The sequence below is a fragment of the Salmo trutta genome, chromosome 21 (assembly GCF_901001165.1).
Source record: "Salmo trutta chromosome 21, fSalTru1.1, whole genome shotgun sequence".
Classification (NCBI taxonomy): domain Eukaryota; kingdom Metazoa; phylum Chordata; class Actinopteri; order Salmoniformes; family Salmonidae; genus Salmo; species Salmo trutta.
The window spans coordinates 23773159-23796154 of NC_042977.1; the positions used below are offsets into that span (position 1 = coordinate 23773159).

At 43.0% G+C, this 22996-nt stretch overlaps 1 protein-coding gene across 3 annotated transcripts in view; it reads left to right on the plus strand.

Moving 5' to 3' along the window:
• Positions 1-22996, plus strand: part of LOC115156994 (tenascin-R) — a 136564-nt gene that overhangs the window by 91126 nt on the left and 22442 nt on the right. For 2 of the 3 annotated variants that reach the window (XM_029704820.1, XM_029704821.1), the window contains 7 exons: positions 3221-3490; positions 3937-4140; positions 6802-6891; positions 7142-7405; positions 10652-10918; positions 15874-15993; positions 21120-21263. In XM_029704820.1, the coding sequence (XP_029560680.1) occupies positions 3221-3490; positions 3937-4140; positions 6802-6891; positions 7142-7405; positions 10652-10918; positions 15874-15993; positions 21120-21263 (1359 nt within the window). The remainder of the gene's footprint in view (positions 1-3220; positions 3491-3936; positions 4141-6801; positions 6892-7141; positions 7406-10651; positions 10919-15873; positions 15994-21119; positions 21264-22996) is intronic. The other variant, XM_029704822.1, reaches the window with a different exon arrangement.

The following is a 22996-nucleotide window of genomic DNA, read 5'->3' on the forward strand; positions in this document are numbered from 1 at the left end:
TAAACCTCACAAAGCCATCATTAGCAAACTTCTATCCATCTACTACTATACATATACATTCGGTTGTAGAAATATCCTTACTTGTGGGTGTTTGAGGTCGCAGACCTGTGGAAGTCTCATTGTATGGCATCAATATTAGGAAGTCCCATAGTTTTCAGGCTAAACTCCCTGTCACTGAAAATGAGTCTCTTTGTCTCTCATATGTTGTCTCTGATATGTTCCGGTATCCCCACCCCATACACTGTTCTCACCGTGTGACAGTCTTTAGTCTAGTCAGTGTAGCTCAGAAAAAGAGCACTCAAGATGGGGGAACTCACACATACAAATCTCACACACACCACATGCATCACACAGCTGAGACTAATTGAAAATGTCACCTTGACGAATGGCTTGGTCTGCCAGCAATTATGCACTTAATGTAAACCTCACCCAGGAATTCCTCAGAGTGACAGTTCCAGACAGTAGGATTAGATTCAATTGAACGTTTCCATAACAATTCAAATTACGTGTCCGCAGTGAAAACACCATTCATTTTCCAACCCTGGCCCACTGTCAGTTGTAATTAAGTAGGCATTCATAATTCATGAGCATTCATAAATTCTTCAACATATCCACCCGCAGATACCTTATTGGATAAATAAAGACACATTTGAAGTTACTCAATTATTTCTGGGCGTAAAGATTTAGCCACCCTTCTTCGAGGAAAGAAAAAAAAGAAAACAATATCAAACTTCTGGTGAGGGAATGAGGGAATTATTTCTTGGCCAAGAATCTTGAAACCCCTTGTGCGATCTTCAAGGAAACATTGTACGCTCTTTTCTGTCAGGTTTGCTGTAAGAAGAGTTTCGCAGTCAGGTACAGTAGGTGTTCCAGGTGTTAATGTTTGGGTCAGAAGCATGGGAGAGGTTTAGCTTCGTTACAAGGTCTGTTGAAGCAGCAGATGTTCCCTGCTGCAGCCTCAGTGAAAAACAAGTTCATTATAAGGAAAGCCAATTAGCACACTCTGAGAGACATGTGACTAATCAGACATGTGACTAATTACCACTCTGACATTGTTCCCTCCCAGAATGACAATGCCATAAAATAAGTCTACTGTTCAGTAGATTTACACTGCAGCAAATGTTCCTCCACCCCCAATAATGGTTTTTTGAATGCTCATATAGCCAACAGCATAATGTGTTTTTTCCCAGACGTAATCTAATTATTGTTGGATCCACACAATTGACATGGAGGCAATTTGATTATTGGGTGTATTTTCAGTTGCTATTTCTATAACGCCCCAAGTCTATTGTTTTGTTTTATATGGTCAGCAATTAATTAACTGCATTCACTGCCAACACCTTCATTTTACCTTTCTAAATGTGATTCAAATTTCAGAAAGGCACTCACATGGTATTTCTGGTATAACTTCTTGCAGGTGCGTAGGAACAAAGCGATCATTTCAAAGAAAAGTGAAACCTGCACACTGCTCTTCCTAGTATCACTTTCTTTTAAGCTTACGTTTCTACATGTGCAAATCAGTGTTTTTTATCAATTCTGGTTCTCTTTGGTACAAAACTAGACATAACTACCTCATGTCATATTAGTGTGAATTGAACATACAGTACCAATCAGAAGTTTGGACACACCTACTCATTCAAGGGTTTTTCTTTATTTTTACTATTTTCTACCTTGTAGAAAAATAGTGAAAACATCAAAACTATGAAATAACACTTATGGAATCATGTAGTAAACCAAAAAGTGTTATACAAATCAAAATATATTTCATATTTGAGATTCTTCAAAGTAGCCACCCTTTGCCATGATGACAGCTTTGCTCACTCTTGGCATCTCAACCAGCTTCACCTGGAATGCTTTTCCAACAGTCTTGAAGGAGTTCCCACATATGCTGAGCACTTGTTGGCTCTGCAGTCCAACTCATCCCAAACCATCTCAATCGGGTTGAGGTTGGGTGATTGTGGAGGCCAGGTCATCTGATGGAGCACTCCATTACTCTCCTTCTTTGTCAAATAGCCCTTACACAGCCTGGAGGTGTTTTGGGTTATTGTCATGTCGAAAAACAAGTGATAGTCCCACTAAGTGCAAACGAGATGGGAAGGCGTATCATTGCAGGATGCTGTGGTAGACACGCTGGTTAAGTGTGCCTTGAATTCTAAACAAATCATAGACAGTATCACCAGCAAAGCACCCCCACACCATCACACCTCCTCCATGCTTCACGGTGGGAACCACACATGCAGAAATCATCCGTTCACCTACTCTGCGTCTCACAAAGACACGGCGGTTGGAACCAAAAATCTCACATTTGGACTCATTAGACCAAGGACAAATTTCCACCAGTCTAATGTCCATTGCTCGTATTTCTTGGCTCAAGCAAGCCTTCTAATTATTGGTGTCCTTTAGTAGTGATTTCTTTGCAGCAATTCGACCATGAAGGCCTGATTCACGCAGTCTCTTTGAACAGTTGATTTTGAGATGTGTCTGTTACTTGAACTCTGTGAAGCATTTATTTGGGCTTCAATTTCTGATGCTGGTAACTCTAATGAACTTATCCTCTGCAGCAGAGGTAACTCTGGGTCTTCCTTTCCTGTGGCGGTCCTCATGAGAGACAGTTTCATCATAGCACTTGATGGTCTTTGAGACTGCACTTGAAGAAACTTTCAAAGTTCTTGACATTTTCCGGATTGACTGACCTTCATGTCTTAAAGTAATGATGGACTGTCGTTTCTCTTTGCTTATTGGAGCTGTTGTTGCCATAATATGGACCTGGTCTTTTACCAAATAGTGCTATCTTCTGTATACCACCCCTTCCTTGTCACAACAGAACTGATTGGCTCAAACACAATAAGAAGGAAAGAGAATTCACAAATTAACTTTTAACAAGGCACACCTGTTAATTGAAATGCTTTCCAGGTGACTACCTCATGAAGCTGGTTGAGAGAATGCCAAGAGTGTGCAATGCTGTCATCAAGGCAAAGGGTGGCTACTTTGAAGAATCTCAAATATAAAATACTTTTTTGTTTTCTACATTATTCCATGTGTTATTCCAAAGTGTTGATGTCTTCACTATTATTATACAATGTAGAAAATAGTAACAATAAAGAAAAACCCTGAAATGAATAGGTGTCCAAACTTCTGACGGGTACTGTATGCTAACTACCCATATGGATCTCTAGATCATGAACCCTGTCTCCATATTTATCTATGCTATCCCTTACAGTGATTGATGGGCCGACTCAGCTGATAGTGCGCGACGTCTCGGACACGGTGGCCTTCGTGGAGTGGACCAATCCCAAGGCTAAGATCGACCAGATAGTACTGCGTTATGGCCTGGTGGGGGGGGACGGGCCTAAGACCACCTTCCGTCTGCAGCCCACCCTCAGCCAGTACTCCCTGCAGGTGCTGAGACCAGGCTCGCGTTACGAGGTGTCCATCAGTGGTGTTCGCAAGGGCAATGAGAGTGGAACCATCTCCACAGAATTCAGTACCGGTGAGGACCGTCAAAACCAGCTGGACCATACAACCAGCTGCTTCTAGATCATTGTGTATGCCATGTTTGATGGATTTAGTGTATTTCATGTGAACACATACAGCACTGTATACATAACTCTACATCCTTCAAATATACTGTACTATTTGTTAAGCTCTTTACATTTTCACAATGTCTTTCGTTACAAATACATTAAAGAATGCCAAACATGTAGGCCTACTGGAATGCTTTTTAAAGATGTATTCAGGGCAGAAACGACACCAATCATAGCCATCTAAATAAGTGTAGCTTTGAATGTATTATTTTAAATTCTATTATTATCTCTAATTATTTTATATTTCTATGGTCATATCATCCTGTTTTACTATCTGACTGACTGATGAAACTGCATGTGGAAACCATGTCCCACTTCTGATGATTGGTCTCAGTGGCCCCAACATTGTCAGTTCTGTTGTTCCTCTCAGAGATCGACGCACCCAAGAACCTGCAGGTGCTGTCCAAGGCCTCCACCACCCTGGAGCTGGAGTGGGACAACAGCGAGGCGGAAGTAGAGGGGTACCAGGTGGTCTACAGCACCCTGGCAGGGGACCGGTACGAGAAGGTCATCGTTCCACGCAACGATGGTCCCACCAGCAGAACCACACTCACAGGTGGGGATAACTTTAGTTAATGTTACACCTCTGTTTTTAGGACAAAATAATATAATGTGGGGCCTCCGAAGTTGCACAGTGGTCTAAGGCACTGCGTCACAATGCTGAGGCACCACTACAGCCTTGGGTTCGATCCCAGGCTGTGTCACAGCCGGTCATGACCGGGGGCCCCATGGGGCGGCACATAATTGGCCCAGCGTTGTCTGGGTTAGGGGAGGGTTTGTCCGGGGGCTATTTCCTTGGCTCATTGTGCTCTAGCGACTCCTTGTGGCAGGCTGGGTGCCTGCAAGCTGACAACGCCTGAGAGTTGGATGGTGTTTCCTTTGACACATTGGTGCAGCTGGCTTCCAGATTAAGCGAGCAGTGTGTTAAGAAGCAACGCGGCTTGGCAGGTCATGTTTCGGAGGATGCATGACTCTCAACCTTTGCATCTCCCAAGTCCTTTGGGGAGTTGCAGCGATAAGACAAGATCATAACTACCAATTGGATATTACGAAAAAGGGGTAAAAAATATATATAAGATAACGTTCATGCTTACTATAGTGTAAGGACGTCTGTTGAATAACTGAGCGAGATTCTAATGTCGTGGATTTTATTGAAATTTTATCAAAGTACTGATAGGTTTCCAGACATGAGTTTTCAGATGTCTGTCTTCAGGTGTATGTCTTATGTAAAGGGAATATCAGAATAAGGGAACGCATTGTCTGTGGGATGACAGCTACAGTGAGGGAAAAAGGTATTTGATCCCCTGCTGATTTTGTACGTTTGCCCACTGACAAAGAAATGATCAGTCTATAATTTTAATGGTAGGTTTATTTGCATAGTGAGAGACAGAATAACAACAAAAAAATCCAGAAAAATGCATGTCAAAAATGTTATGAATTGATTTGTATTTTAATGAGGGAAATAAGTATTTTACCCCCTCTCAATCAGAAAGATTTCTGGCTCCCAGGTGTCTTTTATACAGGTAACGAGCTGAGATTAGGAGCACACTCTTAAAGGGAGTGCTCCTAATCTCAGTTTGTTACCTGTATAAAAGACACCTGTCCACAGAAGCAATCAATCAATCAGATTCCAAACTCTCCCCCATGGCCAAGACCAAAGAGCTCTCCAAGGATGTCAGGGACAAGATTGTAGACCTGCACAAGGCTGGAATGGGCTACAAGACCATCGCCAAGCAGCTTGGTGAGAAGGTGACAACAGTTGGTATGACTATTCGCAAATGGAAGAAACACAAAAGAACTGTCAATCTCCCTCAGCCTGGGGCTCCATGCAAGATCTCACCTTGTGGAGTTGCAATGATCATGAGAACGGTGAGAAATCAGCCCAGAACTACACGGGAGGATCTTGTCAATGATCTCAAGGCAGCTGGGACCATAGTCACCAAGAAAACAATTCGTAACACACTACGCCGTGAAGGACTGAAATCCTGCAGCGCCCGCAAGGTCCCCCTGCTCAAGAAAGCACATATACATGCCCGTCTGAAGTTTGCCAATGAACATCTGAATGATTCAGAGGACAAAGGGGTGAAAGTGTTAAGGTCAGATGAGACCAAAATGGAGCTCTTTGGCATCAACTCAACTTGCCGTGTTTGGAGGAGGAGGAATGCTGCCTATGAACCCAAGAACACCATCTCCACCGTCAAACATGGAGGTGGAAACATTATGCTTTGGGGGTGTTTTTCTGCTAAGGGGACAGGACAACTTCACCGCATCAAAGGGACGATGTACGGGGACATGTACCGTCAAATCTTGGGTGAGAACCTCCTTCCCTCAGCCAGGGCATTGAAAATGGGTCGTGGATGGACCCAATGGGTCGTGGCTAGAAAATCTGTGGAGTGAGCTAAAGGTTCGAGTTGCCAAACATCAGCCTCGAAACCTTAATGACTTGGAGAAGATCTGCAAAGAGGAGTGGTACAAAATCCCTCCTGAGATGTGTGCAACCTGTTGGCTAACTACAAGAAACGTCTGACCTCTGTCATTGCCAACAAGGGTTTTGCCACCAAGTACTAAGTCATGTTTTGCAGAGGGGTCAAATACTTATTTCCCTCATTAAAATGCACATCATTTTATAACATTTTTGACATGTGTTTTTCTGGATTTTTTTGTTGTTATTCTGTCTCTCACTGTTCAAATAAACCTACCTTTAAAATTATAGACTGATCATTTCTTTGTCAGTGGGCAAACGTACAAAATCAGCAGGGGCTCAAATACTTTTTTCCCTCATTGTATCAATGCTTTCCTCTCTCCATTTCTGTAACCTTATAAGCTCACTGATGTAATAGCGATTTTTACTTTACTGATTAATTATGCGGTTGAAAAAAGGTTAACACAAATCTTAAGAAAACATAATGATGAACAGGGTATTTGGCAAGCCCTTCATTATTAATGCAGTTTTTAATAGGCAGGTCTGTAAGGCTCCATCTGCTTGCTAATTCTTTCTCTTTAATATCATCATACTGTATAGTCTGCCAGGGTATTGCATGGAGAGATTCATTCACATCACCAGCTAATGTTTAATCGTTTTCTATTCACATACTAATTAAAATCAATAGTTGGCCCAGTGTCTTGTGTCTCTCATCGTCCATCTGTCATACTCTCATACACACTCTCTTTCTCCCTCGCTCTCTCTCCTTCTCTCTTCCTCCCTCTCTACCCACAGACTTGTTGCCAGGTACAGAGTATGGCATTGGTATTTCAGCCATGCTTGGCACCAACCAGAGTTCTCCTGCCACAATGAACGCCAGAACTGGTAAGTGAGTTAATCGCCTGGCTCATCTGTGCAAATCAGTGATCTGACACAGAAAATCACAACTACCAGTATCAGTAAACAAAATTTCACCACCATGTTCTCTTTTGTACCCTACGTGTTTTGTTTGTTTGAATTTCATTGAAGCATGAAAAACAGTGTCAAAATACCATTTACTGTATTTAATCTTAAATAAAAATATGTTTATTGGTATGTTGATTATACTTGAACTACTCTTTACTGTGTGTTTCAGGTCTAGATGTCCCCATGGACCTGACTGTGACAGCATCCACAGACAACACCATCACCCTGCTGTGGGGGGTGGTCCAGGGGCCTATCGACCACTACATGGTCACCTACACCTCCTCATCTGGGCTGACCATGGAGGTTACTGTCCCCAAGGACGTGACCACCACCACTCTCAATGACCTGGAGCCAGGCACAGAATACACCATCACTGTAGCTTCCCAGAGAGGCAGGCAGCAGAGCACTGCAGCCACCATCGATGCCTTCACAGGTACTGTAACTGTATTGTACCAGGGCCAAGTAAGTGACATAACTGACATCACATTGTACTATTATTAATAGCAGAGCTAGAAGTAGTCTAACCATATAAACAGTGTTTACACCAGGAGTTAACAGGTCAGAGGTTAGTTTTCCCTTCTAGGGATTCTTTTGGTCTCTGGTCAAAAGTAGTGCACTATTCCATTTAGCTATTCCATTTAGGACACAACCTGTACTGTATCTGCACATGTACCAGTTCCAGGAACCTGACAATATATTGTATTATTAGATTAATAAAATATGTAGTCTATGAATAGCTATTTCTATTCAAATACACTGGTTAAAGGTCAGCTTATTCAGTGAAGCTCCCACATCACTATACCCGAACAGGCAATTATGAGCTGAAGTGTAGAAATGACTGCGGCACTAGAGAATAGGCTTGCTTTGCATGCAATGTTGAACTACTGTTGGAAAGGTGAATACAAATCAAGCTATTAAGTAGTGTCAATCTTTTGATGCAACAATTAATGTAAATAATTCACAGTTAGCTAACGTGCTCATTACATGTGCTTGCTAATCGCATCACCATCCTTCATCCATTCATCTATCCAGCAGAGAAAATATATTATTTATTGCTTTTTTTTCTTCACTCCATTTACCTTTCCTGTCCCTCTTTTCTTCACACTCCTGTACATCTGTCTACATCAGGCAGCAATCTGTCTTGGTCGTCTTCGTCGTTCCATTGCTTCTTGTTTTGACAACACATGCCTTTCAGCGTCTTTTATTGGTGAATCTTTCAAAAACAGCCAAGCCTCGTTGACGGACGTGTTTTCATCCCATCTCTACTGTAAACATTGACATCCTTCTTTCCCTTTGTGTTCATCATCATTCCATTGTCACTGGTCTCCTACTCTGTGTGTCTGTCATCTTCAGCTCTTCACATCCACATCACATCTCACTGAGAGGGAGAGAGGGAGAGAGCCTCCAGAGAGATCTGTCCATTATTGACCAGACATTTCATCCACTGACTGACTGTCACCTGCCATGTCTGCCTCTAAACCAACTGTCAACTGACTGACTGACTCTCCCCTGCCATGTCTGCCTCTTAACCAACCATCAACTGACTGACTGACTCTCCCCTGCCATGTCTGCCTCTTAACCAACTGTCAACTGACTGACTGATTCTCCCCTGCCATGTCTGCCTCTTAACCAACCGTCAACTGACTGACTGATTCTCCCCTTCCATGTCTGCCTCTTAACCAACTGTCAACTGACTGACTGACGCTCCCCTGCCATGTCTGCCTCTAAACCAACTGTCAACTGACTGACTGATTCTCCCCTGCCATGTCTGCCTCTTAACCAACCATCAACTGACTGACTGACTCTCCCCTGTCATGTCTGCCTTTTAACCAACCGTCAACTGACTGACTGATTCTCCCCTACCATGTCTGCCTCTTAACCAACCGTCAACTGACTGACTGACTCTCCCCTGTCATGTCTGCCTCTTAACCAACCGTCAACTGACTCACTGACTCTCCCCTGCCATGTCTGCCTTTTAACCAACCGTCAACTGACTGACTGACTCTCCCCTGCCATGTCTGCCTCTTAACCAACCATCAACTGACTGACTGACTCTCCCCTGCCATGTCTGCCTCTTAACCAACTGTCAACTGACTGACTGATTCTCCCCTGCCATGTCTGCCTCTTAACCAACCATCAACTGACTGACTGACTCTCCCCCGCCATGTCTGCCTCTTAACCAACTGTCAACTGACTGACTGATTCTTCCCTGCCATGTCTGCCTCTTAACCAACCGTCAACTGACTGACTGATTCTCCCCTTCCATGTCTGCCTCTTAACCAACTGTCAACTGACTGACTGACGCTCCCCTGCCATGTCTGCCTCTAAACCAACTGTCAACTGACTGACTGATTCTCCCCTGCCATGTCTGCCTCTTAACCAACTGTCAACTGACTGACTGATTCTCCCCTGCCATGTCTGTCTCTTAACCAACCGTCAACTGACTGACTGACTCTCCCCTGCCATGTCTGCCTCTTAACCAACCGTCAACTGACTGACTGACTCTCCCCTGCCATGTCTGCCTCTTAACTAACCGTCAACTGACTGACTGACTCTCCCCTGCCATGTCTGCCTCTTAACCAACCGTCAACTGACTGACTGACTCTCCCCTGCCATGTCTGCCTTTTAACCAACCGTCAACTGACTGACTGATTCTCCCCTGCCATGTCTGCCTCTTAACCAACCGTCAACTGACTGACTGACTCTCCCCTGCCATGTCTGCCTCTTAACCAACCGTCAACTGACTGACTGACTCTCCCCTGCCATGTCTGCCTCTTAACCAACTGTCAACTGACTGACTGATTCTCCCCTGCCATGTCTGCCTCTTAACCAACCGTCAACTGACTGACTGACTCTCCCCTGCCATGTTTGCCTCTTAACCAACCGTCAACTGACTGACTGATTCTCCCCTGCCATGTCTGCCTCTTAACCAACCGTCAACTGACTGACTGACTCTCCCCTGCCATGTCTGCCTCTTAACCAACCGTCAACTGACTCACTGACTCTCACCTGCCATGTCTGCCTCTTAACCAACCGTCAACTGACTGACTGACGCTCCCCTGCCATGTCTGCCTCTTAACCAACCGTCAACTGACTGACTGACTCTCCCCTGCCATGTCTGCCTCTTAACCAACCGTCAACTGACTGACTGACTCTCCCCTGCCATGTCTGCCTCTTAACCAACCGTCAACTGACTGACTGACTCTCCCCTGCCATGTCTGCCTCTTAACCAACCATCAACTGACTGACTGACTCTCTCCCTGCCAAGCCTGCCAATGAACCAGAATCCACTGACTGACTGTCACCTGCCATGCCTGCTTCTGAACCAACCATAAACTGACTGACTCTCCCCTGCCATGTCTGCCTCTGAACCAGCCATCCACTGACTGACTGACTCTCCCTTGCCATGCCTGCCTCTGAACCAGCCATCTACTGACTGACTGACTCTCTCCTGCTATGCCTGTCTCTGAACCATCCATCCACTGACTGACTGACTCTCCCCTGCTATGCCTGCCTCTGAACCAGCCATCCACTGACTGACTGACTGTCCTTTGCCTGCCTGCTTCAGAACCCCAGCACCACCAGCCATATTGACAGTAGATGATCAAATCAAATAAATTCAAATGAAATACAGCCCTTTATGACCATGCAGCTGGTGTCTTTGACCTTTGACTTTCAGGCTTCAGCCCTGTCATTGCGCTCTACTTGTCTGACATCACGTGGGACTCGGTGACGGTGGCATGGAGCGCCCCGGCCCCACCCGCAGACCTCTACATCCTCAGCTACAGCTCTGAGGACGGCACTGACACCTCCAAGGTCACCCTGGACGGATCCAAGACCCGATCCTCTGTGGAGGGTCTCCTACCCTCCACACAGTACACAGTCAGCCTTATCACCATACAGGGAGAGGTGACGTCTGAAGCTGTCACAGCTACGCTCACTACAGGTAGGCTACTTATTGTATCTCTGCAAGGGAGACTCTTATCTCTCTCACTAACTTCAAGCACCAGCTGTCAGAGCAGCTGACAGATCATTGCACCTGTACATAGCCCATCTGTAAATAGCCCATCCAACTACCTCATCCCCATACTGTATTTATTTATTTATTTTGCTCCTTTGCACCCCAGTATCTCTACTTGCACATTCATCTTCTGCACATCTAACACTCCAGTGTTTAATTGCTATATCGTAATTACCTCGCCACTATGGCCTGTTTATTGCCTTACCTCCCTTATCTTACCTCATTTGCACACACTGTATATATACTTTTTTTCTACTGTATTATTGACTGTATGTTTGTTTATTCCATGTGTAACTCTGTGTTGTTGTATGTGTCGAACTGCTTTGCTTTATTTTGGCCAGGTCGCAGTTGTAAATGAGAACTTGTTCTCAACTAGCCTACCTGGTTAAATAAAGGTGAAATAAAATAAAATAAAAAAGGGAAACAGGGTTGTATTCATTAGTCACCAAATGGACGAAAACAGACTGAGACAGGGAGAGACTACCTAAACTTGTCCAATGACAAAAAAGTTTTGATACGGTGTGCCCTATTGCATACAACCCAGAACTATGCTGAAGGTTCACATGGTTCAATATGGGTCATTCAGGGACAACAACAACACTAAACTACTGACTAATGCAAAACTTCTGCAACGTCGTATACATTGATTGACCACACTCACCACAGGGTGCATTGATGTCTGATTTGGGCTGACGGTTTGCTGACACAAGACAGTTGCTAACGAAGGACAACATTTTCCCATGCTTAGACTTTCCTGTACAAACTTCTCGTACTTAGGATCTCAATCAATCAATCAAATGTATTTATAAAGCCCTTTTTACATCAGCCGATGCACGTCCCGTTGTATATGATGTACGTGCTTGGAGTTTGTTGTGGTTTGTTCTGTTTGTCAGCAAGTAGTCTAGCTCCAGAAGAGAACACCATCCGGACACTTTTATGTCTCTTGCTCATTAAGATTATTACACTCCCAGCTGCACTACTGATGAAACACAGAACCACCTTTCATTTCTTTATTAATGCTTCTGTGTGTAATCCTCTCTTAATTACCCCTGCTTGAACGTGGAGGTGTCGGGAATATTCAGCTGTCGCATCAGCAGGCTGTTACTCACAGTCGCAGCTGCCAAGTAAAAGGAAATATGTATTGTCTGAGGAGGATAGGACAACTCTATAAACACTATGGAGCCACCTGCATACTGCCGTCTGATTACTGCTCTTGTTATTGCGTTGCTATTTTCAGCTTGTTGTTATCAAACCACGTTATTATATGCAAATGAACCACAGGGTTGGTGGGCATGCTGTGGTGCCTGGCTGTCTTTGAAGGTTGACATATTTCTTTATGTTTTCAAGTGGCACTTCTTATGCTAAGTCTGAATCAAGGGATGACAACATGTTTACTGTACCATATGTTGTAGTGCAACACATAGGATGCATCCAAAATGGTACCCTATTCCCTATTGAGGGCACTACTTTTGACCAAGGCCCATAGAACTCTGTTCAAAAGTAGTGAGCTATATAGGGTGCCATTTGGGACACAGGCATAGGTGAATGCAGGTTAGACTTATACTATAGAAGCAAATCACATTGCTGCATTCTGTCTTCAGTTTGCCCACATTATGTCACATGAATATTTTGTTTAAATTCAGAGCTATTACAGCAGCCTCAATTGCTGATTGGGAAATAAATAACAAAAATAGGCATACCCCGCTGTTTCATACTAGCCAAATTTAAATGAAGCTGAAGCCTAACTTATGAATTGTCCTCAATGTTGGTGAATAATATTCGTTATTGTAATGGAAATGAGAGGGTGGGGGTGTTGGTTTTACAAAAAACAATCTGTGTTCAGTAGAGAGAACCAATCCCTCTAGCCCTCCCTTCCATAATGGATGCCAACCTTATAAGTCGCTTTAATTAAGAGTCTATTGACGCACCCGTTCACACCGGAGCGTCAATCTAAGTAACATAATAAAAAAATTCCCATCAAAATCCGAGATATCAGGTTTTTGCCTGGGCTGCGTCTCAATCCACCACATCCGCATATGTTGGCCGAGCTACAGCGGTGTTTGTCAGACCATGAGCAATCGCGAATATCGGTCTTCTCACTAAAACGTCTGTAGCGTCCAAATGGAAAGGTGGAGACTCTCAGGAACATGATGGTGTTCTCTGTTGTGCTCTAAGACCCCCACAAGTGTCATGGGACTCGTCTGAAGGTAACCCGTACAAACAAATGGAGGTAGTATTGTGCCAGCAAAAATAAGGGGTTAAATGTGTCCAAAAAAACTAAACATTTCCTGAGCTTTCTTATATCTCCTAGATATAGGACATACACTTCAAAAACGTATTCCTTATTAGTCTTTTTTTTCATTTATGAATGTGTTATTCAATGTGTTTCTATGGGCCATAGTAGTAAAAGCCAAATTCAATATTTTATCAAATAAATTCACTGTAGCACATTCAGAGATCGATTTATAGCCATTAATCCAAAATAACTAAAATTAAATAAAATTTAAAAAAACTTTCTGTTTGTCATAGATGGATGTGATTAATAGAAGTTTCAAGGCGAGGTCCTAATGAGTTCGGGAAGCCAAGCTATAGCTCTGTGGGACGTTCACAGAGATGGGGCAGACGTTTTTATCAAGAGAGACCTTTAGAAAATATGCAAATGTTCTCTCACTAAACATACAACTATGTATTTTACAGTGATAAGGAAGGTGAAATCTTATAGTCATTTTATAATTTGATTATACTATTTAGAAAGCATAAAGGTAATTTCAAGCCTTATTCATACAGTTTAATTGAATAGAAAATACATCATGTAACATGTATCATATTTTCATATTTGTATCATATTTGTACTTCGTACTTGAGCTTCTGTTTTCAAAAGTGACAACACCTCAACAATTTATAACAATGTTTTCCAGAAAGGTGATATTTTAATATTTCTTTGAGTGTGCAACATGACTAGTTGTTGTTTATGGCCCTCTCATGATAAATAATTACTTTTGGTGATTACGTAGATTACATTTTCAATTACATTTAGTTACAATTAACTGGTTAGTACCCCCCATTCCCCAACGACTTAGACTTTTAGAGGTTAACTGTTTGCTCACATTGTCTCTGGTAACCTTCGCTGCCGCAGCAGTAATGGCTCTGGGGACAGAAACAAATCGTGAACTAATCCCTTATGGGTAACAGTACTTGATCACAATGCAAATATCCATCGCTGTTCTCCTGGCTCTGGCCAGCACAGCATGCTATTTACCTACATATTTTATAATGTACCTAATGTGCAGGATAAACACAGTGCTTCTTACACTATGAGAGGAAAATGTGTTCATGTCTAGGAACGCGTTGGTTTTATCAATAAAGAAGTGTCTGTATATACGCTTCATTTAACTTCCACTGCCCTCCAAAAGTTGCTGAATTTCCTCTTCACTTCAGTTTTCTCCTCAATTCAGCCACCTTGGTTGGAGAGAGAGGTAGTGGCAGTGTTCCCTTGAAACCCTTTCCTTTCATATCCGGAAAGCATAGACTTCAAAGTGCTGAAATATATTGAACACACGGAGGTAGCAGCTTCGTAAGAAGGTTAAGTTAAATGTCGAGAGCGTCTTGTATGAGTGTATAGTGTGTGTCTTAATAGCCCTTTCCACTCACAGTCCGTCTTCCCGTATTCAGGTTGAAAAGCACCTAAATTGGAAAGCAGTGGCTTTACTGTAACATGCTATACACGATGTCAGAGCTCAGGTTCTTCGCTTCACATCGCTTTATCGGTTTTGACTGACAGCTGTTAGAAACTTGAGCCCAGCATGCGACAAGAAGATGCCCCCATCCCACTAATTGGGCTACTTTTGCACATTTGTTGTTGTCTGAGGAGGGAAATGCTGTAAATTGAGAGGAGTCGATGTGTTCTGAAAGATGAGATGTTGAGCATCATAATAAATACCGCTTTGATGTCATACATACCACACACACGACTCCAAATATGCACTTAACATTTCCATATGAAAACTATGTTTGATCCACAGTTACAAGGATAACATGCGTTATACCCTGTGTTGTCCTGAACAGAATGAGCCTATGTTTGTCATATTGTGATGAAAATTTGCCGTGGAAAACGCACTTGAATGCACTCATGACTCCATTCTACGCCCACCAAAATTACAATTTCTTTGTTTGAAGTGCCTTTCGGAAACCTAACACTATAATATTGTATTTTAAAATGTAGCTAGCCACGTGCCAAAAGAATAAGCTTTGAAATGATGTCCACGTGACTCAGATTGCAATTTAATGGAACGTTTTTGGATTGAGTAAACAACGACAGTAATTGTGTAATGGTAGGGATGCAGGGCTGTGTTCCAAACAAACAAAAATTCAAGTGTGCTTGCTTCAGTTCCTCAATGGCAAAGCTATGAAAGTAAAAAAAACAAAAAACATATAGCTGAAAGCTCTTTACTTTAGTCATAAAAGAGTATTGAAATTACTTAGGAACTGTGTAGTTTGGAGAGGTGTGTGGCTACTTGAAGGCACCAGTTAGACCTCTCACTCAAACCCTTGTAATAGTTTTTTTGTATCTTGCACCTTCTCCAAAATGTAAATTATCTTCATATTATGTTACTGAATGTATCCAGAGTATTTTCAGATTTCGTTACTAAGAAATGCTGTGAAAAGTACAGGAAATGTAAAATGCACATACAGTAAAATCAACATTAATGTTTGGATTCAGTCTTGTGTCAGGTGAACTGTTGTGTCTTCACCTTTGGTCTAATAGTTTCACCATAATCTCCAAAGTGTTCTCTCAATTGCTATGGTTTTTAGAGTTATTCAATTTGGCCCAATTTCGACAAGTGTAAGGGGTTAACATGTACTATTATTCTCTGTCGTAGGAATGGACCCGCCTAAAGAGATGACTGTGTCATATGTCACTGAAGACTCTGTCATCATATCATGGTTGAGACCTTTTGCCCCCTTTGACGATTACAAGATGTCCTACCAATCAGCAAGAGGTAGGCTAAGACATGTTTTAATGGAAAAGTTACTTAAAGGCCCAGTGCAGCCATTTTAATCCTAATAACAAATAATTCTGGGTAACAATTAAATAACTTACTGGAATAGTTTTCCATTCAATGGTCAAAAATAAACAAAAATAGCTTTTTTAGCAACAAAAAAAACATTTCTCAAGCAAAATGTTTGTCAAGACTGTCTGGGAGTGGTCTGTGTGGGGAGGGGAAGGGCGCCAAAGAGGTGCTTTAAATCAAATCAAAATCAAATCAAATTTATTTATATAGCCCTTCGTACATCAGCTGAAATCTCAAAGTGCTGTACAGAAACCCAGCCTAAAACCCCAAACAGCAAGCAATGCATGTGAAAGAAGCACGGTGGCTGGGAAAAACTCCCTAGGAAAAACTCCTGAGAAAGGCCAAAAACCTAGGAAGAAACCTAGAGAGGAACCAGGCTATGAGGGGTGGCCAGTCCTCTTCTGGCTGTGCCGGGTGGATATTATAACAGAACATGGTCAAGATGTTAAAATGTTCGTAAATGACCAGCATGGTCAAATAATAATAATCATAGTAATTGTCGAGGGTGCAACAAGCACGTCCGGTGAACAGGTCAGGGTTCCGTAGCCGCAGGCAGAACAGTTGAAACTGGAGCAGCAGCATGGCCAGGTGGACTGGGGACAGCAAGGAGTCATCATGCCAGGTAGTCCTAGGGCTCAGGTCCTCCGAGAGAAAGAAAGAAAGAAAGAGAGAATTAGAGAGAGCATATTTACATTCACACAGGACACCGGATAAGACAAGAGAATACTCCAGATGTAACAGACTGACCCTAGCCCCCCGACACATAAACTACTGCAGCATAAATACTGGAGGCTGAGACAGGAGGGATCAGAAGACACTGTGGCCCCATCCGATGATACCCCCGGACAGGGCCAAACAGGCAGGATATAACCCCACCCACTTTGCCAAAGCACAGCCCCCACACCACTAGAGGGATATCTACAACCACCAACTTACCGTCCGAAGACAAGGCCGAGTATAGCCCACAAAGATGTCCGCCACGGCACAACCCAAGGGGGGGGCGCCAACCCAGACAGGAAGACCACGTCAGTGGCTCAACCTACTCAAGTGACGCACCCCTCCCATGGACGGCATGGAAGAACACCAGTAAGTCAGTGACTCAGCCCCTGTAAAAGGGTTAGAGGCAGAGAATCCCAGTGGGAAGAGGGGAACCGACAAGGCAGAGACAGCAAGGGCGGTTCGTTGCTCCAGCCTTTCCGTTCACCTTCACACTCCTGGGCCAGACTATACTTAATCATAGGACCTACTGAAGAGATAAGTCTTCAGTAAAGACTTAAAGGTTGAGACTGAGTCTGCGTCTCTCACATGGGTAGGCAGACCATTCCATAAAAATGGAGCTCTATAGGAGAAAGCCCTACCTCCAGCCGTTTGCTTAGAAATTCTAGGGACAATTAGGAGGCCTGCGTCTTGTGACCGTAGCGTACGTGTAGGTATGTACGGCAGGACCAAATCGGAAAGATAGGTAGGAGCAAGCCCATGTAATGCTTTGTAGGTTAGCAGTAAAACCTTGAAATCAGCCCTTGCCTTAACAGGAAGCCAGTGTAGGGAAGCTAGCACTGGAGTAATATGATCAATTTTTTTGGTTCTAGTCAGGATTCTAGCAGCCGTATTTAGCACTAACTGAAGTTTGTTTAGTGCTTTATCCGGGTAGCCGGAAAGTAGAGCATTGCAGTAGTCGAGCCTAGAAGTAACAAAAGCATGGATTAATTTTTCTGCGTCATTTTTGGACAGAAAGTTTCTGATTTTTGCAATGTTACGTAGATGGAAAAAAGCTGTCCTTGAAGCAGTCTTGATATGTTCTTCAAAAGAGAGATCAGGGTCCAGAGTAACGCCGAGGTCCTTCACAGTTTTATTTGAGACGACTGTACAACCATCCAGATTAATTGTCAGATTCAACAGAAGATCTCTTTGTTTCTTGGGACCTAGGACAAGCATCTCTGTTTTGTCCGAGTTTAAAAGTAGAAAATTTGCAGCCATCCACTTCCTTATGTCTGAAACACAGGCTTCTAGCGAGAGCAATTTTGGGGCTTCACCATGTTTCATTGAAATGTACAGCTGTGTGTCGTCCGCATAGCAGTGAAATTTAACATTATGTTTTCGAATGACATCCCCAAGAGGTAAAATATATAGTGAAAACAATAGTGGTCCTAGAACGGAACCTTGAGGAACACCGAAATTTACAATTGATTTGTCAGAGGACGAACCATTCACAGAGACAAACTGATATCTTTCCGACAGATAAGATCTAAACCAGGCCAGAACTTGTCCATGTAGACCAATTTGGGTTTCCAATCTCTCCAAAAGAATGTGGTGATCGATGGTATCAAAAGCGGCACTAAGATCTAGGAGCATGAGGACAGATGCAGAGCCTCGGTCTGACGTCATTAAAAGGTCATTTACCACCTTCACAAGTGCAGTCTCAGTGCTATGATGGGGTCTAAAACCAGACTGAAGCGTTTCGTATACATTGTTTGTCTTCAGGAAGGCAGTGAGTTGCTGCGCAACAACTTTTTCAAAAATTTTTGAGAGGAATGGAAGATTCGATATAGGCCGATAGTTTTTTATAATTTCTGGGTCAAGATTCGGCTTTTTCAAGAGAGGCTTTATTACTGCCACTTTTAGTGAGCTTGGTACACATCCGGTGGATAGAGAGCCGTTTATTATGTTCAACATAGGAGGGCCAAGCACAGGAAGCAGCTCTTTCAGTAGTTTAGTTGGAATAGGGTCCAGTATGCAGCTTGAGGGTTTGGAGGCCATGATTATTTTCATCATTGTGTCAAGAGATATAGTACTAAAACACTTTAGTATCTCCCTTGAGCCAAGGTCCTGGCAGAGTTGTGCAGACTCTGGACAATGAAGCCCTGGAGGAATACCCAGATTTAAAGAGGAGTCCGTAATTTGCTTTCTAATGATCATGATCTTTTCCTCAAAAAAGTTCATAAATTTATTACTGCTGAAGTGAAAGCCATCCTCCATTTGCGAATGCTGCTTTTTAGTTAGCTTTGCGACAGTGTCAAAAAGAAATTTCGGATTGTTCTTATTTTCCTCAATTAAGTTGGAAAAATAGGATGATCGTGCAGCAGTGAGGGCTCTTCGATACTGCACGGTACTGTCTTTCCAAGCTAGTCGGAAGACTTCCAGTTTAGTGTGGCGCCATTTCCGTTCCAATTTTCTGGAAGCTTGCTTCAGAGCTCGTGTATTTTCTGTATACCAGGGAGCTAGTTTCTTATGACAGATGTTTTTAATTTTTAGGGGTGCAACTGCATCTAGGGTATTGCGCAAGGTTGAATTGAGTTCCTCGGTTAGGTGGTTAACTGATTCTTGTCCTCTGACGTCCTTGGGTAGGCAGAGGGAGTCTGGAAGGGCATCAAGGAATCTTTGGGTTGTCTGAGAATTTATAGCACGACTTTTAATCTTCCTTGGTTGGGGTCTGAGCAGATTATTTGTCGCAATTGTAAACGCAATAAAATGGTGGTCCGATAATCCAGGATTATGAGGAAAAACATTAAGATCCACAACATTTATTCCATGGGACAAAACTAGGTCCAGAGTATGACTGTGGCAGTGAGTAGGTCCAGAGACATGTTGGACAAAACCCACTGAGTCGATGATGGCTCCGAAAGCCTTTTGGAGTGGGTCTGTGGACTTTTCCATGTGAATGTTAAAGTCACCAAAAATTAGAATATTATCTGCTATGACTACAAGATCCGATAGGAATTCAGGGAACTCAGTAAGGAACACTGCATATGGCCCAGGAGGCCTGTAAACAGTAGCTATAAAAAGTGATTGAGTAGGCTGCATAGATTTCATGACTAGAAGCTCAAAAGACGAAAACGTCATTGTTTTTTTTTTTGTAAATTGAAATTTGCTATCGTAAATGTTAGCAACACCTCCGCCTTTGCCGGATGCACGGGGGGTTTGGTCACTAGTGTAACCAGGGGGTGAGGCCTCATTTAACACAGTAAATTCATCAGGCTTAAGCCATGTTTCAGTCAGGCCAATCACATCAAGATTATGATCAGTGATTAGTTCATTGACTATAACTGCCTTGGAAGTGAGGGATCTAACATTAAGTAACCCAATTTTGAGATGTGAAGGATCACAATCTCTTTCAATAATGGCAGGAATGGAGGAGGTCTTTATACTAGTAAGATTACTGAAGCGAACACCGCCATTTTTAATTTTGCCCAACCAAGATCGAGGCACAGACACGGTCTCAATGGGGAAAGCTGAGCTGACTACGCTAACTGTGCTCGTGGCAGACTCCACTAAGCTGGCAGGCTGGCTAACAGCCTGTTGCCTGGCCTGCACCCTATTTCATTGTGGAGCTAGAGGAGTTAGAGCCCTGTCTATGTTCGTAGATAAGATGAGAGCACCCCTCCAGCTAGGATGGAGTCCGTCACTCCTCAGCAGGCCAGGCTTGGTCCTGTTTGTGGGTGAATCCCAGAAAGAGGGCCAGTTATCTACAAATTCTATCTTTTGGGAGGGGCAGAAAACAGTTTTCATCCAGCGATTGAGTTGTGAGACTCTGCTGTAGAGCTCATCACTCCCCCTAACTGGGAGGGGGCCAGAGACAATTACTCGATGCCGACACATCTTTCTAGCTGATTTACACGCTGAAGCTATATTGCGCTTGGTGACCTCTGACTGTTTCTTTAAACACAGCATGGATCAATCCACCAGAGCGGACGGGCTTAATGGGAGATATATGTAACCTGAAAACGAGCTATTATTGGCAGAAAGGTTTGGAACTTGCTTTGTTATTGGTCTAACGCCCACCAGGCAAGCCAAAACTCCATCCGTGCAAAACCTGCTGATTAGAAGGTCCTGTGTAGATTATATTTTCAACCGGCAACTATTGGGAAATAAAACTGATCACTTTTTCCACCCCTTTACAGTGTTAGTCTCCTCAAATGAAAATGTTACATTTGACTGCACTGGGCCTTTAAATAAAATACCAAACTGTTATTCCATGGTCTCGTGGAGGAAAGATAGCATGACAGCAGTAACAGTGCGAAATGAGATTTAAATACTTTTTATTTCATTTTCCTCAGGGCGAGTGGACAGCATCGTGATTGACAAAGACGTGACCAACTACACCCTGTCCAGCCTCCACCCGGCAACAGAGTATGAGATCAACCTGAACGCCGTGAGGGGAAGCCAGGAAAGCAAGTCCATCACCACCAGTGTCTTCACAGGTCAGTATGGTCACCATAAGGAGCAAACTTCAATCTCAGCCACAATGCCACTATGCCCCTGTACATTTTTACTGGTCCAAATGTACATTGTATTATCATGGTACATTGTATAATTATTAATATAATTTTTGTATCCACATTCCACTCCACATATTATTCCATATACTACACTAAATGTTTTGGTACCCCTCACCCCTTACTATCTCAGCCACAATGCCACTATAGAAAGTGACTATGTAAAGAGACCGCACAATTTGTCAAATGTTTTTGCTCCAAGTCAATGCACACATTGTGTACATATTGTATTTATGGAATCTTTGTCTCCACATCCTGCACAATTCTACAGAACAACTAATGCAATTTTGTTTTGTTCAATAATTTATCTTGTATACAAAAATGATAGCTAGCGTTGTTATTATATGTCTGCTCCTAGGGGTCTGAGATGGGGGGACAAAATGTTCTGGAGTCAGACATTGCCTATTTCAAAGATAAATGGAATGTTCTGTCTTTTCAGTGAATTTTATTCCTAGTGCCAACTCTGTGGAACGCTTACATCGCCAGCTGCACACTGAGAAATTGTGTTCCAACACAGACATACAGACAGTAGAATAATGTCTGGCTACCTGCCTCTCATTGCTGCCGCAGTGAATGTAGTTACTGTTACCCCCTTGACCTTATAATTGGTAGCCTCTCCTCCTATCTGTCTCAGCATTTCCTCTGTCAGTATATCAGTCAGTCAGTCAGATAGACCTCTCAGCATTGATCTATGTGAGATGTGAGATATATTTCACTGCTAGTGAACCACCAGAGAGAGGTGTGTAGGCTGCAGCAGCTCCTCTGTGTGTGAAGTGAACTCCACTAACCTGGGCTTAACCAGCTCTCCACTGCATGCATAATCATTCAGCTGATCCTGAAGTGCACCGCCACATACTGATGAGCCAGTTAGAGATTTCTGCTCCAAAATCAGCAGGCTCATAACTAGAGAAGAGAGACAGAAGAGAGAGACAGAAGAGAGAGACAGAAGAGAGAGACAGAAGAGATAGACAGACAGAGAGAGAGAGAGACAGAGAGAGAGAGAGACAGAGAGAGAGACAGAGAGAGAGACGGATAGAGTGAGAGGTAGAAAGAGCACAAATTCAAGTGTCTCTGCTTGTGCTGCTCTCCACCTTTAAAGCGGAAGAAAGTGCTCTGCATTTGCCAACTCTTCTTCTAATGAAGCAGGGCCCATGGTGCTGCTACTGTAATAGCTCCAGGGGATAGCCTGGAGAAATAAAATGCCAGAGTGGCATCATTAAATTCATTTAAGGATCGGACCCTTTTTTTCAATTTTAGCCTAAAATGACCTGCCCAAATCTAACTGCCTGTAGCTCAGGACCTGAAGCAAGGATATGCATATTCTTGATACCATTTGAAAGGAAACAATTTGAAGTTTGTGTAAATGTGAAATTAATGTAGGCGAATATAACACATTAGATCTAGTAAAAGATAATACAAAGAATTTTTAATTTTTTTTTATTCATCATCTTTGAAATGAAAGGCCAATATATGACTTAGGAATCTAGGCGCAATTTAGATTTTGGCCACTAGATGGAAGCAGTGTAAGTGCAAAGTTTTAGACTGATCCAATGAACCATTGTATTTCTGTTCAAAATGTTGTATCAAGACTGCTCAAATGTTCCTAATCGGTTTGTTAATACATGTTCAAGTTCATAACTGTGCACCCTCTTCAAACA